The sequence below is a fragment of the Phyllobates terribilis genome, unplaced genomic scaffold (genome assembly GCF_046119375.1).
Source record: "Phyllobates terribilis strain yellow unplaced genomic scaffold, ASM4611937v1 Scaffold_1__5_contigs__length_1240528914, whole genome shotgun sequence".
In the NCBI taxonomy this organism is placed as follows: Eukaryota; Metazoa; Chordata; class Amphibia; order Anura; family Dendrobatidae; genus Phyllobates; species Phyllobates terribilis.
This window is the reverse complement of record NW_027362761.1, coordinates 906,531,574-906,550,554: the sequence shown is the minus strand read 5'-3', so window position 1 is coordinate 906,550,554 and position 18,981 is coordinate 906,531,574. Positions and strand designations below refer to the sequence as shown.

Sequence of the window (18,981 nt, the reverse complement as noted above, 5' to 3'; positions counted from 1 at the left end):
ATGAACAAATCATGGATCCGAAATGACTTTTCTACCCCTGTGTCATCCTGGGGAGAGTAAAAGCTTGATGATTGGTTAAAATCACCCTACCAACCGTTTTAAGCTTTCAAATTACTAATCATGTTTATCTGTATCTTGACTGGAAAATAATTTGGGCTTTGTAGCAGTGTGCAGCACTGATCCTATTAGGCCATCTATAATAAGCTTCACTAGATTTAAAATTAAAAATAATTTTTAGCTGCATCTAGCCCGGAAAATAATTTTGGGGCTCCGAGATGCGCAAGACACATAAGTGCCTTCTTGCTGCACTACCTGCAGCATGACCCTCATATTGTCAGAATTCGAAGTAATTATGACTACTGGGTTGCCACACTCTTAGATCCCCCAAACTTTTCGATCAACCTTTTCATTTTAATAAAGACCAAAAAAATGGTCATTTTTGAAATTATAAGCATTAGCAGGTTGTTAGAAACTGAAATCAAACAGTTTTCAACTCAAAACTTTATTCTAGGTGATGTTACATTTTCACATAGGACCCCTTGTTCGAAAGGAGCTTCTGAACTCTCTCGTCCATTGAATTTGTCAGGTTTTGGATGGTTTCTGCTTCAATTGTTTTGCATGAGGACAGAATACCCTCCCAGAGCTGTTGCTTAGATGTGAACTGCCTCCCGCCATCATAGACACTCCTTTTAATGATGCTCCAAAGGTTCTGAATGGGGTAGAGGTCAGGGGAGCATGGGGGTCACACCATAAGTTTGTCCCCTTTTATGCCCATATCAGCCAGAGATGCAGATGTTTTATGTGCAGCATGAGATGGTGCATTATCATGCAGAAAAATGATCTTGCTGTGAAATACACGGTTCTTCTTCTTGAACCATGGCAGGAAGTGCTGTTTGAGAAAATCCACATACATTATGGAGTTCATCTTTAGCGCCTTCAGGGATCCTAAAGGGGCCGACAATCTCTCTCCCCATGATTCCAGCCCAAAACATTACTCCACCTCCTCCTTGTTGGCGCTGTAGCCGTGTTTGCGTGGGGTGTCCATCAACCAGCCATCCTCCACTCCATTCATCTGGACCATCGAGCGCTGCACGGCACTCATCCGTGAACAAAACAGTTTTGAAATCAGTCTTCATGTAATGTTTGGCCCACTGGAGCCGTTTCTGCTTGTGTGAAGTGGATAGAGGAGGTCGACAGGATGGCATATGCACAGCTGCAAACCTCTGAAGGACCCTGCATCTTGTTGTTCGGGGGACGTTGGAGGCACAAGCAGCTTCAAAAACTTGTCTGCTGCTATGACAAGGCTTTTTTGCCGCTGCTGTTTCAACCTGACGTAATTGCCTGTAGGAAAGAGTCCTCAATTTGCCCTTATCAGCACGCACACATGTGTACTGTGAATCAGCTACATACTTCTTGATTGCCAAGACACTTCATCCTGATCATCGCACAATGTTGATTGTAGTCATGCCTTGACCTAAACACTCCACAATTTGTTGCTTCTCAGCAGCCGACACATCCTTTTTCTTTCCCATTTTGGCAGAAAATGTAGGCTGCTTAATAATGTGAGAGAGCCTTCTTAAGTAGTCTTGCCTTTCATTGGACACACCTGCCAAACTAATTAGCACAGGTGTCTGCAATTGCTTACAGTGATATAAAGAGCCCTGACACACATCACCATCAATGAGTTTAACTGACAAACAAACAAATTCTTCCCTTATCACTCCTAAACACTTTTTGCATAATAATTTGGAACGCGGTGTACATGTGCTTTTCCACAAAACACCAGTGGTTCACGTAGTGAATCTTGCAGTTCTAACTTGCCAACCGTGGTCTGTATGGAATTGTTCAATAAAGGGCCCAAAATTAAGATAACATAGATGGGAGAGGTCTCTATGAATAGGAATTCCTAAGTATTTGATACCCTGTGAGGGCCAGGCAACTGGAAAGTTGGACTGGATGGAATCCTATATGGATTTAGGGAGGGAGACATCGAGGGCCTCCGACTTCGCTGCATTGATTTTAAAATTTTACCATGTAACAAAGTGATCTATTTCAGCCATAACAGCAGGGATGGATATATGTGATTGAGTGATATATACTAGGACATCATCAGCAAATAGAGAGCACTTGTACTCGGTGCCTCCCACCTCAATCCACCTAATATTGGGGTTATGGCGAATTGATGAGAGCAGGTGCTCCGTCACTAGGATGTATAAGAGAGGGGACAGAGGACATCCCTGCCTTGTCCCATTGGTGATTGTGAAAGGTGATGAAAATGTTCTGACGCACCCCCTGGGCCTTGGGACACCCGGAGCCGGACCCTTTTTGGTGGATGCTGGTGGTTGTAGTCTTCGTGGCGGCGATCCGGTTCCGTGGCTCAGGGCGGTCAAACCAGTGGCGGAACTATTTATGTGGTTTTGATGTTTAAATGTCCGACTACGCCACCTGTGGATTGCGGTCAGAGTGAACCGCCGCTACAGGGCAGACCGCTAAGGCTGGTGTTGTGGGTGCAGCAGAGCGTAGCATAACTCCCCACGGGAGGAGTATAGCCTGTATGCGGAGGATGGGGGTGATGGCGGTGATGGTGCAGGGCAGCAGCAGTAACGACACGGAGTCAGTGATGCAGTTCAGGGCCTTTACTCACAGTTCTTATTATCCAGACCACGTCTGCAGGTAACGGCTGCCCACGTCGTACTGTGCTCACCAGGGGAGGGGCTCAGACAACTCCCAGATAACTTTGGAGCGCTTCACAGGACCCCCTTTGTGTGTCCTTTGTCTGGCCTTTCTTACCAACACTTCTGTCCGGCTGCCTCGGGCCTCCTCTTGGTAAACTTGGCGCCAGTTTCCCTGACCCTATGTGGTGCCTTCCTAGCGGGTGGAGCAAGGGGCTGCGCCACATAAAATGTCAGAGCCTCCGGTTTCTAGCTGAGGGTCGTTTCCTGCCTCCACTAGTTCGGGGACCGGTCTCCCCCTTTGGCCTGACCCCTCCACGCAGGTGGATTCGGGCGTGCGGTGGCGACTCGCCCGTCCGCACCCCTGGGATCCCTTCATTCCTCGTTCCTGGAGCCTTCTCCGCTCCTCTTCCTTCCTTCTCCCTCTTGCAGGCCTGGGCCTCTGTTACTAGGCCCGCCTCCGGAGCAGAGCTCATGCAGAGCCCCTGCTCCCTGCCACTTCTGCTCAGACTTCTCTGCACTGAACTAAGATGGTGCCCACCTTTTATACTCCCTTCTCAATGCACCCAGGAACTGCTTCCTCCCTGCTCCTGCACTGCAGGGTTCCCCTTCCTCAGTGTTCCCTCCCCCCACTCCAGCCAGGGACAGGGACTGTCGTGCCCATCTCAGGGGCATATTGGTCGCCCTGCCCCACGGCAATGTGGTGTAATGCATGCAGGTGTCGGGTCCTGATCCACACTCCATCCTTATCGGAGAGTGAGATATCACACCTCTGGGTGAGGTGCAATACGTCTGTAGCAACCGAGCCCTCGGTGCTACAGTTCCATTTATCTTCAGCCTAGGTGACGTATTGTGATACAGGGCCGTGATTTTGGCTATAAAAGGGTCCCCTAGACCCCTACCCCAAGCTTTTTAAGAGAATCATATATGGCGTGCCAGGAGACTCTATGGAATGCTTTCTCAGCATCCAACGAGAGTATCTACTTACAAATTTTTAACTGCATCTAGCCCAGGAAATACTTTGTGCCTAGTAGCAGTGTCTGCTAGTCAGCGGATTATCCCGGCTGTTAAGCAAGCTACACCACCTGTAGTTTGGACACTTAATTTTTTCAAAGGAAATGCTTCGGGACCACGGGATACTTAGTGAAGAGCATCAGGAGGCACCCCAAGGCATAGGGGCTGGGACTGGCACTAGGATGCCTTGCGGTGGACAGCCGAGCTCGATCCTTATAAAAGCTTTTTAACTGCAGCAGCTTTAGTGGACGCTACTGGAGCTGGAATTACGCGGCTGCTGGCATGAGACTTGCCCTCCAATAGATCCTTGTAAATGGATTTAAAGTGTATTCATTCAAATTAGAGGGACAATTTAAATTAAAAAGCTTAGAGCTGCCTCCACCACAGGGGGGCTCTCTCGACCCACCAGCGGACAGGCACCAGTATTGGGAGAGGGGGGCTGGCCGTCAGGGTTCACCGCGGCTCTGGCACAAACCCGGCGACACGGAGGTGGCACGGGCAGGAGCGGACTGGCCGTCTCGGCTTCTCACTTTTTGGATTTTAGAAGGGCATGACATGCCTATATCTGTGTCTCCCCCTCCTTTTACTCCTCCACCTCTTTTCTTTTCGCATGACTATATGTACTTGTCACTTTTCCATGTGTTAGTTGTGTCTTCTGAGCAGTTTGTCAGCTTTTGGACACCTTTGAAGGTGTTTTCTATGTGTTTCTATGTGTTTTTGTTTGCCTGCCATTGGTTTTAACGGTGTTCGAAGGTGTTCGACGAACAGTTCGGCGAACACACGGGTGTTCGACGAACCGAACCGAACTCGAACACTACGGGGGTGGCTCAACACTACTTATAACATTGGGCTCTGAATCCTGGAAAAAATCCTCTATTCAATGAAAGGTTGCTTTAGGTCCCAATTTTTATTATTTTCACAATGTGTAAATGAAGGGACAAGAACTGCAAAATTTATAACAGAATTTCTCCTAAGTACTCAAATTCCCCCCCCCCCCCTCCTATTGTGGTCAGAAACTATTTGGGCACATGGCAGGGCTCAAAATGGAACAATTGTTATTATGGAGTGCAAATTTTGCTGGACCAGATTGCAAATGCCGTGTCACATTATTAGAGCCCCAGACCTGCCAGAACATCACTCTATTCTCCCCACTACACTAATGCCCTTCTATAAAGCTACTCAGCGCTAACTATTCTGTCTGTGTTTTTTTTTTCTCTTTCGCAAAAAAAAAAAAATCACCTAACACTGCGAATTCCCCTAATGCGTTACCTCCCTAATTTTTTTCCTACAAGAAAATTGGACGTCACTAACGCTGCGACGTACACTATTCTACCTAGAGCTAATAAAAGAAAGTCCCTTGGTGCAGACTGATCAGCAGTGCTACTGATCTGAGCCACCAATGATACTCCTTTCTTACATGGGGAAAAAAGCGAGGTGGCACACCGATGTAATATCATCTTTTATTCCATTTCCATTAAAAATGCAGGGAAGCAGCGCCTTTTGCGGACGACTACCGTTTCGCGTGTCTATCACGCTTCTACGGGTCCAGGCATATGGTTATGGGGGTGTGCAGGGGTTAAAATACTCCCGACCCCACCCTCTAGACCAAACAGCCATACAAAATTAAAAACAATTGTTTTAAAAAAAAAAATAAATAAATTTTTTTTTTTACAAAATATTCATGGAACCATCAAAAAAATACTGCCATGTCTAACTTGTCGTTTAAGCCGAGGGGTCCCTGGGCATTAGTTCGGAGGATCCATTTCGCCTCCCTCTGTAAGAGGATCCTTTTGTGGTTTCCTCCCTTGCGTGGCAATGCCACTTTTTCTAATCCTATGAAGCGCATGACTTCAGGATTACCCCTATACTCAGTGCGAATATGCTCTATTAACCTTTTAGAGCCCTTCCCTGAAAGGATTGAATTGAAATGCTCTCTGAACCGTGTGAACAGGGGTCTAATTGTTTTGCCTATATAGAACCTTCTACACAGGCAAAAAATTGCATAAACCGTGAATTTGGTTCTACATGTAATCAGATCCCTGATCACATGGTGTACTCCTCCAAGTTCTATTTGCTGGGCATTCTCCTGAAAACTGCAAAAATTACAAGTACCACATTTGTGATTGCCCGTGATTACTGATTTATATAACCAATTCCTTGCCGAGTTACCCTCTATGCGATTCTTTACAAGCTTGTCTTTCAAATTTGGTCCCCTGCGGTAAGTAATCAATGGATTTCCTACTCCCACTTGGAAATACCTGTCTGCAGTGACAAGATGCCAGTTTTTCAGAATTGCTGATTTAATTTTTTTTATCCATAGGACCAAACTTAAAATTGAAAATTAATCTCTTAAACTTATCTGTATTGTCCTTTTTTTTTTTTTTTTTTTTTTTTGGGATTTAATAACTAGGTCTGAGGAAATTGGCATACCCTTTGATAGGCATTATCTACGATATCGTCTGGATATCCTTTAGTTTGAACTTCATTTTCAGATTTCGTGCTTTTACAAAGGAGGCAGTTTTGTTAATTTTTTCTCAAGCGTAAAAATTGACTGTAGGGTAAAGATTGCTTCTTGTGTAAAAGATGCGCACTCTGATAGTAAAGCAGTGCATTACAGGATGTGGGTTTTGAAAAAGATTCTGTGGATAGATTGCCATCCACAATTTTAAGTTTTACATCCAAAAAATTCAATTTCGTGTTTCCAAACACTGAGGTGAACGACGTGTTCATGTCATTGTCATCATTCAAATACTTGACAAAGGAGTCAAAATCACTCCTATTGCCTGACCAGACAATGAAAATGTCGTCCACAAGTTGGACATAGAATTTAAGGAATTGGGAGAAACGGTTACTACTGGAGAAGATGAATTTTTCTTCAAAGGAAGCCAGGAACAAATTAGCCAGAACGCCAGCCGCCGGGGTCCCCATTGCTGTCCCAGTGCACTGAACGTACCACTGGTCCATAAATTTGAATGAGTTGTGACTCAAAATAAGGGTATGTGCCCACGATGCAGAAATGCTCAGGATTTTTTCCTGAGCGTTTCTGCATCTCTCTGGCAGGAAAAAACGCATGCGGATTGTACATGCGGTTTCCTGCCAGGGACATGCGGAAATGAAGCGGTCTTCACTTTCATTTCCGCATGCGGGTTGACAAGCGCTTCCCAAGCGATTTTTAGCATCACTTGGAAAGTGCTTGTCAACTTCACACTATATAAATCCATGCAACCGGCATGGATTTATATAGTGTGTGTGAATGTCAAAAAATAAAAAATAAATCTATACTTTACCCTCTGATGGCCCCCGGTGTCCTGCTTCATCGGTCCCGGCTGCCGGCAGTGAAGACTTTAGGACCTTCCGACGTCAGCGTCACGTGACCCGTCACATGACTCTGACGTCAGCGAAGGTCCTTCTTCATTCAACCGCGAAGTGCGGGGAACCAAGCAGGAGCGCTGCGCGGGCCGTCAGAAGGTGAGAATATATATATTTTTTATTTTATTCTTTTTTTTTTTAATGGTACCTGGGTCTGGATGAGAGTCCTCTCATCCACACCCGGGTACTATCCGCACATTAGACCGCATGAAAAGCGCATCAACATATACAGTGATGCGGATTCCATGCGGTCTAATGCAAGTCAATGGCGGCAAAAGAGCAGCGTTTCCGCAAAATTAATTGACATGCTGCAGATTTTTGACCGCAGCGTTTACGCTGCGGAAAAATCCGCATCATGGGCACAGCACATGCGGATTTCCATTGGGGAACATTGCTGCCCTTCTACCATGCGTTTTTCATGCGTTTCCGCAACTGCAAAAACGCCGCGGAAACGCATGAAAAACGCATCGTGTGAACTCAGCCTAAATCCTATGGATTCACACACAAACAATATAACATTTTCACTCCTGTTTGTGTGGGAGAGGATGTTGCGGACAGCCCCAATATTTTGATGTGGGATCCTCTTATAGAGGCTCTCTATATCTATTGAGGCCAAGGCAAAATCCTCCTGCCATTCAAAATCCTTTAAGGACTTTAAAAAATCTCCCGTGTCCTTAATATACAATGGAATCTCCCTCAGCAGAGGCTGGAGAAGCCAGTCAATATATCTGGACAACGATTCAGTAAGCGAGCCAATGCCCGCAATGATGGGGCGACCCGGCGTCTGCGTTGTGGATTTGTGGACCTTCGGTATAAAATGCCAATTAGCGGTCTGTGGAAAATCCGGATACAATTTGTTCGCTTTTTTTTATCCGTAAGAATTCCTTTGGCAACATACTTCTCCAATAGAGACTTCAATCTCAATTGAAATTTTGTTAAGGGATTGAATTTGAGGGGTTTATACGTATTTTTATCTGACAGCTGGCGGTGTGCTTCGTGTATGTAATATTCTTTAGTCTCAAGCACAAGATTGCCTCTTATTAGTGTCCTCCCATTTCTGAATCTTTTAAGGCCTCCCATTCTCCTTTTTCTAAATTTTTGGGTAATTCAGGATATATTGAAGCCTCTACATCCCTGATCACAGCTTCCTGAAATAAATCTTTTATTACCAGGAACTATGGGGGGCATAAAGGTTGATGTGACACCACCCCCCCTGAAAAGTCTCCCTACTAGTCTGTGTGGAGTGCGCCCCAATTGTGTCATCATTCAAACTCAACAATAGGGATACATCACTGCCTAACAGGTGTCTGGTTGTCTCATCCGTCATGAAACCTCCGGCACCTGTCGATCAGGGGATCTCTCCCTCTAATTCTTGGTGCACTCCTGATTTATTCTTCAAAAAGGATTTAAACAGATGCATTTTACGTGTAGCCTTAAATAAGTCAACCTTAAATTCCACAATATCAAATTTATCGGGTATACAATACGTGAGACCTTTTTTCAACAGAGATACCATATCTTTATCAAGCATATGCTATGTTAAATTAATAAAATTTAAAGATTGATCTGTTCCTTCAGTTATCTCCGCCAGGACACTTGTTTTCGTTTTGTTCCTCCTCGACCTATGTTTGCCCCCCCTCCCCTCCTCCTTATTAGTTTCCCAAAGGGGACCTCCTTGTAGTTGTCAATCCTGCCTCACGTTCCTGCTGGAACGTATCATCCGAGGCACGAGTCAGTATCAGATGTCCAGTAATTACGTGGTATGCTTTTTTTTTTTTTTCTTCTATTTTTCTGGCTTTAATTTTTACGTGGATGTGTTTTTTGGGACTGTACCCGGGAATTTTTCATCCAGTCTCAAAATCTGCCTGTCCCGAACAAACTTGTCCTTTTTGTGCTGTTTAATTTCAGACTGCTGAGGTATCAGTTTGCTTTCAAGTTTTTTAAGACAGACTTGCCATTGCACTCCTTTCTGACAGGTATACAGTGGCTATGCAACCGCTCTGCACACCAGATGTAAGGAAAATAGTGTGCAGAGCGGTGATCACGATTTTTAAATCCACCCTTTTGGTGCAGATTGGTCAGTAACTATTCAGCCAATCCGCGCCAAGAATTAATCAGCAGAGGTGACGTCACGATCATCCCATCCATTGTGAATGTAGAGTAATCAGCTATTTGTGTAACTCCGTACGTTTTTAAATCAAATGGTAAAACTGGAGGGACCGAAAGTGCAAATAGGGTCTTATCTGATAACCAAGTGGTGTAAAATATTATACGTACCCTCACATGATGGGGTTGTGATGGCCTTTACATGCTTCTATAGGAATTGTGACTAAGGTATTATATGATTTCATACTATATTTATATATTGATCTAGCTGTTACTCATACTCGCATATACTTCATGGGTCAATGGGGTTTTTCTGTATTGTTTTGTTTTTAATGAGCAGTTGTGAATAAAATTATATATTTTTCAGGTGTGCACATCACTATTGTATCGCTTTGTTTCTTGTAACATGTAGTGAACTGACACATCTTTTGCACTATACAAGATTACATGATTTCTTTTTGTTTCAGCATTTGATAAGTACATGACCATCTCTGGGTTTCAGATTGAAGAGAGCATTGGCCGGGAAACATCTGGTAACCTAGAAAACCTTCTTCTTGCCATAAGTAAGGATCTAGTCTGTAAATTTCTTTTTGCTGTCTTAAAATGAGACAGCAGATAATGGTAAAGCTATTACAGGGGTATTCCTATCCCAATATGTAGTAGGTGTAATAGCAAATACCTACAATTAGACGTGTAGTTCTTCTGATTCGCTATGTCGCTTAACCCATGTGCAGGACATTGCAGTCGCTTAGGTATCCATGATTATGTCCACTCATGTAGTGACAGTTAGTTGCTAGTGGACGTAACCATGGATACCTATGATACTGCAATGCCCTGCACATGGGGTAAGCAACATGGTGAATCAAAAGAACTATACTAAATTTCTAATTGGAGGTATTTGCTAATATTACTTCTACTACATAATTGGGGTAGGATATTGGAGGGGGAATACCCCTTTTAAGTCCTGGTCTGTAATTGACCTAGGAAATTGTTTCTTCATGGAAAAATCTATTAAGCCTATATTTTCCAGAAGTACTTTAAAATTAAATATACGTAACAGTGCTGCTGCTTCAAAAAAAACACATGGAAACAGAACCGCAATCCCAATAGCACTATTGCCCTTAGTGCCAACAACAATATAAGGGAAAAATAAGAAGGAGGGATGCGCTATGGAACCACTGATGAATAAAAAGAGAAAAAATGTAAAACAAATCCTACCTGAATAGATGGGAGCAGTCCAGATCGAAAAGTCTCTGCTGCAATAAAATTGAACCAGTGGTTCTGTAGCTCATCCCTCCTTATTTTTTACTTAAACAATCTAAACCTCTTATTAACAGAAGTAAATAAAAGGTTTTATTTTAAAGTAGCCTGGTCTGTGGGCCATAGTGTAGAAATGTGAACATAAGTCCTTTTGAATTGTATATAAAGAGAAGCTGTAAAAGCGGACAGCTAATCTCTAGCTAAAAAGCCCCCATCCCACCTGTGCCCAATCTACCAATGGTAAGTAACTTGCCATTGTGGAAACTAATTCAATTTGTTTGTTTTTAAGGGTCAGCCCTATTACAAGCTAATAGGTTAGGTGGCTCTAGAGAGACTGTAGAGTGTACATGGGCCCTAAGCTGAGATTCATATACACGGATCTGCAGGTGTTGTCTCTGGTGACTTTTCAGAATAGGTGTGTGTGTACATGAGGAATTTCTGCTCATTTAGGTCTATCCTGCATATTTCACTATTTTTTCTCTTTTGCTAGCTGTAGACACCAGAAACTGGTGCAATGTCTCTACTTCCCTGTTTTAAAGCCCCTTCATAGTCTTCTATAGGCACCATCAGTAATCTCATCCCTCAATATGGATAGATTGGAGCAGTTATTGAGTGAATGATCACTGTGTGGGAAAAGTGATATTTTCCTGTGATAAGTGAAGATAAGAAACTTTGTAATATATAAAATTTCATTCTGCAATGACTTGTTTTGCTTTGTACTTGTTTTCAGCGAAGTCTGTCCGAAGTGTCCCTGCGTACCTTGCAGAAACTTTGAATTATGCAGTAAAGGTATGTTACCGCGACCAAACCCCCCTCCCCAAAACTTTTACGGTTTTTGACCCTGTATCTGTATTTGAGTGATTATGATTTGTGCAGCCTGGCACTGATTAATAACTAAATTGGCATCAGGAATGGATGCCGACACTAAAGCTGTCTAAACTTTAAAAGGTTTTAAACCGCAAAGTGTCATGGCCCATTTTAATAGCCAGGCCAAGTATTCAGCTGGAGGCTGATATTCGTAGCCTGGGAAGGGTATTGCCCACAAAAGGTCAACCTGATAACATGTAAATTCATAAACTGGATGTAAACATACAGCAATTGCCTAAAGTGTTCAGGCACCTTATGCAGGGAAAACCGCCAGAGCTCAAACCCAGAGGCGCGTTTCGGCAGAACGCCTTTCTCAGATGTCTATGGTTGTGTATATATAATCTATCTATCCCCTACTACATAAGATAGGCAAACCTAACACATATCCTACTCCTATATACTGTGATGGCAACCCAATGTAGTAGTGAATCAACGTATACTGCACAAATTCATCCTATTGCAGAGAATGGGATTATCAAACTAAATATACTATGTGGATACATGTCCTACTGGTTAAAATATTAATCCCCATATAGTTGAGAATCCACATCTGCTACATATATTATAGATGTTCTGATCCATGTAATTTCATGAATTCTAACGGTAGATGTGTCCGAAGCCTCTATAGACTGCGCAAGCATGATGCGCCTGCGCAGGCAGGCTTCAGACAGAAGAACGCATCCAGCCGTTACAGGCAAGAGGAGTATATGGTGCCAGAGATCGCGATATACGTAGGTACTGAACGTATACCGCGATCTCTGGCGCCATAAGTACATACTTGACCAGGAGGATTGTTGACGCGGCGCCTCTGAGGCTGGGGGAGGAGTGCAGCGTCTGAATTGGCGCATGCGTGGTATGGGTACACTCGTACTCCGGCGCCACACTCCTCCCCCAGCCTCCGGAACTGGGCGGCACGTGAGAGGATGGGGACTAGGATGGAGACCATAATAGCAATAAAAATGCTCGCCACCCGGGTGTAGAACGGGTTAACTGGCTAATGTTTTAATATAATCAGATCTAATTTGCAAAAATGTCCAGTTAACATGATGATCGTTGGAGAAATTCATTCAGGGGGAAAAATTCAAAGATTACAAGGATGATAATAAATTAAAACTGCATACAGACCCTGTGTAGTAGCCCAGTGGAGGCCCCCTCCGATGAAGCATACGTGAAACGCACGTCAGGGGTTTCCTCTGGGCTACTACAGAGGGTCTGTATGGAGTTTTCATTTATTATCCTTGTAATCTTTGGAGAAATTCATTCAGGAGAAAAAAAATTCAATGAGTATCATGTTAACTGGACATTTTTGCAATTTAGATCTGATTATATTAAACTTGTTCTGTTCCGTGTAACTTCATGAATTCTATGTAGCAGATGTAGGTTCTTGACTATATGGGGTTAATATTATACCAGTAGGATATGTATCCACTTAGTATATTTAGTTTGATAATCCCATATAGTACATATTCTTTGGAATAGGATGAATTTGTGAATTATACTTTGATTCACTACTACATTGGGTTGCTATCAGTATATGGGAGTAGGATATATGTCCACTTTGTGTTAGGTTTGCCTATCTTATTTAGTGGGTGTTTCCATATCTGTATTGTATTTACTAGGGCTCTGACCTGTTTATGTAGCCCTGTCTGTTTTTCCCCTTTCAATCTTGAGTTTGTCATGTGTTCATTGTATCAATAAAGTATTGAGCAGTGCGTTAAAAAGTAATGACATTTTGTAAAATTGGTTTATGCTGTAAATCTTTCTATATACAATGGTTATATTCATACACTAGCCACATGATGGACAATACATTTATTATACATTATTATAAACACTGTAGGGAAAGGGTGCACCATACCATAGGGTGATACATCTTTTTATAAAAGGTATTAGATCCAGGTTATATGCTCACCTGAGCGGGTTGTGTAGGCACAACTCCTGTGAAAGCTAATAGCATTTGCTGCAGCTCAATGGCTGGGGTTGAAGACAATTCATGGGTTGGTCTGCGCTAACCGAAATGAAGATCCTTGATCCAATGATGTGTGGAAATGCATTGTGGCATGAAAACCGCTTCTTTACAAGACTGGCGTCTTTCTCACGTAGTCAGTTGGTTTAGTCTTGAGAGAGACTCCAGTCCTGTGTGGGAATGTGTTGTGGAATAAAATCTGCTTCTTTATTGGATCAAGGGTCTTTATTTTGATTGGCGCAGCCCAAACCGTGAATTGTCTGTCCATCATATGGACAGACTGTTCCAAACAATGCCATAGTATTGTTATATATCAGGTAAATTGGGTAAGGAAAAACATATCCTCTCCGCACAGGATCTGTCGGTGGCTTAAAAGCCAAGTGGGGAGGGAGCCGTAAAGGGGGGGGGGAAACTACTAACCTTTTATTACACCTACTTACTTATTACATACAGACTACAGACCTTTGTTCCAAACTGTTGTACATAGATTTTTATCCCCCCCCCTTCTCCTAGTGGTGACAATAGAAATTCCAAATTATCTGATCAGTTGTTGTTTTTTTTTGGTTAATTATTGGAGGTGCTCAGAACGCATGAATGTGCTCTCCATGTCTTCATGACGATATTCATGTCTCCATTTTTCCCTATGCAGGGAGCTGGCACTGATGATTCCACTCTGGTCAGAGTTATGGTTTCCAGGAGTGAAATAGATTTGCTTGACATTAGGAAGGAGTACCGTAAGAATTTTGGGAAATCTCTGCACCAGGCAATTAGGGTAAATAATATTGTTTTTAAATAATTGTAATGCAATATGTATTTTGATGCAGACAGAATGAAACTATCCAGGTATTGTAAAATTCTAATGGTCCTTTTAATTCTGTCTACCAGCTAAATAGAGTTGTCCTACATCTTGGCCTGCACTAAAAACTACAAGTTATAAAAATATTGATATTGTATATTAACCCCTTCGCAACCTTGGGTTTTGTCGTTTTTGCTTTTTCGTTTTTTGCTCCCCTTGTTCCCAGAGCCATAGCGTTTTTATTTTTTGGACAATATGGCCATGTGAGGGCTTATTTTTTGCGGGACAAGTTGTACTTTTCAACGCCATTACTAGTTTTACCATATCGTGTACGGGAAAACGGGAAAAAAATTCCAAGTGCGGTAAAATTGCAAAAAAAGTGCAATACCACAGTTGTTTTTTATTTATTTTTTTTACCAAGTTCACTGAATGCTAAAACTGACCTGCCATTCTTATTCTCCAGGTCATTACGAGTTCGTAGACACCAAACATGTATAGGTTATTTTATATTTAAGTGGTGAGAAAAAATTCCAAAATTTGGTTAAAAAAACTAAAAAAAAATAGCGCCATTTTCCGAGACCTTTAGCGTCTCCATTTTTCGTGATCCGGGGCTGGGTGAGGGCTTATTTTTTGCGCGCCGGGCTGACTTTTTTTATCGATAACATTTTGGGGTAGATCCGATGTTTTGATTGCCCGTTATTGCATTTTATTTCAATTTTGCGGCGACCAAAAAAAGTAATTCTGGCGTTTAGAATTTTTTTCTCGTTACACCGTTTACCGATCGGATTAATTCTTTTTTTATATTGATAGATCGGGCGATTCTGAACGCGGCGATATCAAATGTGTATGTGGGTTTTTTTTTTATATTTTATTTTGAATGGGGCGAAAGGGGGGTGATTTAAACTTTTTATATTTTTAAAAACATTTTTTTTTCACTTGTTGCTTGCTTCAATAGTCTCCATAGGAGACTAGAAGCAGCAGTTGTCTGATCGTCTCTGCTACATACAGGGGACGAGCAGATCCCCTGCATGCAGCAGAAATGGTCCTGTGCTATGAGCTCCGACCACTAGGTGGCGCTCATAGCGACCAGATCATGACAACCACAGGCGTCTGCTGCAGACCCTGGGTTGTCATGCACGCCCATCGGCGACCCGCGATCACGTGACGGGGTCGCCGATGGGCGGGGCTTATGACGCGCAACCCGGAAGCGCGCGTTAAATGCCGCTGTCGGAGATTGACAGTGGTATTTAACATGTTAACAGCCGCGGGTGGATCGCGATTCCACCCGCGACTATTGCGGGCACATGTCAGCTGACATGTGCTCGGTTCAGTGAGGGCTCAGCGCAGCAGCCCTCACTGAACCGGGGGTACGCAAATGTGCGTACTAAGACGTCATGGGTTGGAAAGGGGTTAAAGGGAATCTGTAAGCAGGTTTTTGCTATGTAATCGGAGGGCAGCATGATTTAGGGTCTGATACCCTGATTCTTTTCTGGTCTGCTTGCTGTCATATTCATCTGTTTTCTCTACTGCAGACCTAGCAGTTCACTTAATGCTGTGCTCTATATAACCCCGCCCATACCATTGACTGTGTATAAGCAGAAAGCTGCCAATCAGTGTAGGCAGGGTTACCAGAAGCTTATGAATATGGAGGACTACATGGCAGTAGGTTTTTTAGTAGTGATGAGCAAATGTGCTCGGGTCCAGTGTTATCGGAGCATGCTCGGGTTCTAACAGTAACTTCGGTGTGCTTGAGAAATGTGTTAGTCGTCGCCGCGGCTGCGTGTCTCGCGGCTGTTTGTTACGCAATCCCTGCATGTGTTGCAGCTGTCAAACAGCCTCAAGACATGCAGCTGCAACTCGAACATATTTTTCAAGCTCGTCAAAGATACTCAGTTGGCACCCAAGCGTGCTCGATAACACCTTATCTTAATGTTCGCTCATCACTATTTTCTAGTACTCTACTGCTCTTCTGCTGATAAAACAGTGTATTTATTGAAACTGCAACAAGCAGTCCAGTAAGTGACACATCGCTGGAATCGGGGTCTCTGACCCTATATTATTCTCCAATTACATAGCAAAGCCCTGGTAACACATTCCATTTCACTGTGCATCAAAGTTAGGTCCAAAAATTTTTGGACAGTGGTTGCATCTTCGTAATTTGGGCTCAACATCCCACTATTTTTGATTTTAAAATAAAACTGAGATGCAATTGACGTGTAGATTTTCAGTTTTAATTAAAGGGGTTGAATAAAAATCCTGTGAAACGTTTAGGAATTGCAACCATTCTTCTACAAAGCCTCCTCATTTCAGGGGCTCAAAAGTTATTAGACAATTTAACGTTACCATAAATAAAATGGTCATCTTTAATACTTTGTAGAGAATACTTTGCAGGCAATGACTGGTGATGTCCATGGCTTCCAGACTTCAGGCAAACACTTAGTTTCCTCTTTCGTGATGCTTTACTAGGCTTTTACTGCAGCTGACTTGAGTTGTTGCTTGTTTGTGAGTCTTTCTGCCTTGTATTTTACATGCTTAAAAAAGGCAAAATTTAACTCTGTCGTGGTGATTGACTCAGCAATTCCAGAATATTCAACTAATATGTCTTTAAACTCCTGGGTTGCTTTCGCAGTTTTGGGTCATTGTCTACCTCTACTGTGAACTGCCGTCCAATCAACCTTGCTGCATTTGTTTGAATCTGAGCAGAAAGTATAGATCTGTATACTTCAGACTTCCGGCTGCTTCTGTCTTTAGTCACATCATCCATAAACACTAGTGACCCAGTGCCATTGGAAGACATGCATGTATTGTCCATGCTATCACACTGCCTCCACCATGTTTTACAAAGGATGTTGTGAACTTTTGGAATATGAGCCTTTCCAAGCCTTCTCCATGCTTTCTTCTTACCATCATTCTTGTACAGGTTGTTCTTAGTTTAATCTGTCCAAAGAATGCTTTTCAAGAAGCGGGCATGTATGTATATATACTGAGGGTTCACCACAAGATGCAAACCATTAATCGGCCCTGCAAATAGAAAGGCCAGATATATTTATATATTTCACTTGGGTGGATGTTGTGAAGGGGATTTTCTTGACCATAGAAGCGATTCTGCGTTCATCCACCACGGTTTTCCATGTCGGTTCATGCCTTTTTGAGTTCCCAACTCAGCAGTGCACTTCTTCTTTTTTTTTTTTTTTTTTTTTTTTTTTTTTCTTTCCAGAATGTTTCAAACTGTTGACTTGGTAGTCTCCTAGCAGAAATGTTCTCTCTGATGGATTCCTTTTTTCAGCCTAATTATGGTCTGTTTCTCGTCCATTGAGCGTTCCTTTGACCGCATGTTGTGAGTTCACAGCAGCTGCTTTCAAATGCAAATACCACACCTGGAATCAGCTCCAGACCTTTTACCTGCTTAATTGATGATGGATTAACAACTATTTAACTCATGCAGCCCATTAAGTAGCTTTTGTGATAATTGTCCGGTTACTTTTGAAATGAGGCAGCTACATATTATAGAGCTGTAATTCCTAAAACCTTACTCCAATTAGGATGTGAATACCATCACATTAAGGCCATGTTCACACGTTCAGTATTTGATCTGGTTTTGGCTTACAAATACTGTTGTAAAATACTGAAGTGGGTGATAAATACAGAAGTGGTGACGTGTTTCTTTTATACTTTTTTTCTTTGATTGTTCCACTCCTGGTTTTGGCTTACAAATACTGATAGTGTGACCGTAGCCTTAAGCTGAGAGTCTGAACTTTAAGCTCCTATTGATTATAACTAGATCTTCAATATGATTTGGTAAACGGCTAAAATGTCAAAATATTTCTGGACCAAACTGTATGTCCTTGATATGCAACTTTTTAAAAACTTACAATTTCTCTTCTAACTATAGCTAACTGTATTCTAGGTTTTATGTCTTTACTGCTAAAATTTGTGCAGTAGTCATCAAACAACTTAATTGAAAGCTAGATAAATTTCCTTTTCTGTGGATTCTGTGTGACTCATTGAATATTATCTGTCTTTCTTGCAGGGTGACACATCTGGAGACTACAGGAACACTCTCCTCCTTGTATGCGGTGGGGACGATGAGTAATATTACTGTTCCCAAGAAGGCAGCCACGTGTAAAGCCTGTATATTACACTAAAACAGTTACTATATCTAATCGCTAAGTGCATTGTTACCCACCATAGTGTCCCATGGCCTCTGGGTTAGTCTAGTGCCGCACGTTCCCTTTTATAACATCCAGACCCCTTCTTTTATCCTGAACTGAACTTGGCTTACTATAAAAACCTTTCATGATGGTGTTTCAGTAGATCAGTGGGGGGAGGAGGGGTAAAATATGCTAAAATGTGCCTTACTTGTAGTTTGGGGCAGTATTAGGTGCTAATTGACATTCCAGTCAGCAGACTTCAATATTTATATGTAACTGATCATCTAGTCCTGTCCTCGGTTGCATTGAAGCCAGTAGCCGCCATTTCAGATCAGACGTGTATTTCACTCTATAAAACCTGTTCTGTAGATTTTCTAGCTCCTTGCTCACCTTCCTGCTGCTTTTCACATTATTAGGTCATGAACATAGTGAAAGATGTTGCACTAACCCGAGCCCAGCCTGAGTCGTTCAGGTGCCTGGAATCGTCTACACTTGCAAGAAATAAATATCCTAAAATTAAGGTGTGATTGGTGTTTGATATTTAACATCCCATTTGGAGCAAAGCAAAATCTGAAAGTGTTTTCATTTCTGCTTTTACTGCTGATGTACATCACAGGCTGAAAAAACTTCTTGATAAACAGATTTTGTCAATTTTTTTTTTCCTAGTTTCAGTGTTAAAGTTGATAAAAATATTTATAATCTTTTCCCCATCCGGTTGTGTATTGCACATCGAGAGTAACCAAATGTGTGTATATACATTTTTTATATATATATGTGTAA

The 18,981-nt window shown here is 42.4% G+C and overlaps 1 protein-coding gene across 1 annotated transcript in view; it reads left to right on the top strand.

The window, feature by feature from the left end:
• ANXA5 (annexin A5) overlaps nucleotides 1–18,721 on the top strand; it is a 76,047-nt gene extending 57,326 nt beyond the window's left edge. Inside the window, exons 10-13 of the mRNA XM_073641163.1 lie at nucleotides 9,629–9,724; nucleotides 11,152–11,210; nucleotides 13,904–14,026; nucleotides 18,081–18,721. Of these exons, the coding sequence (XP_073497264.1) occupies nucleotides 9,629–9,724; nucleotides 11,152–11,210; nucleotides 13,904–14,026; nucleotides 18,081–18,143 (341 nt within the window). The 3' untranslated portion in view covers nucleotides 18,144–18,721. The remainder of the gene's footprint in view (nucleotides 1–9,628; nucleotides 9,725–11,151; nucleotides 11,211–13,903; nucleotides 14,027–18,080) is intronic.
• Nucleotides 18,722–18,981: the final 260 nt, after the last annotated feature.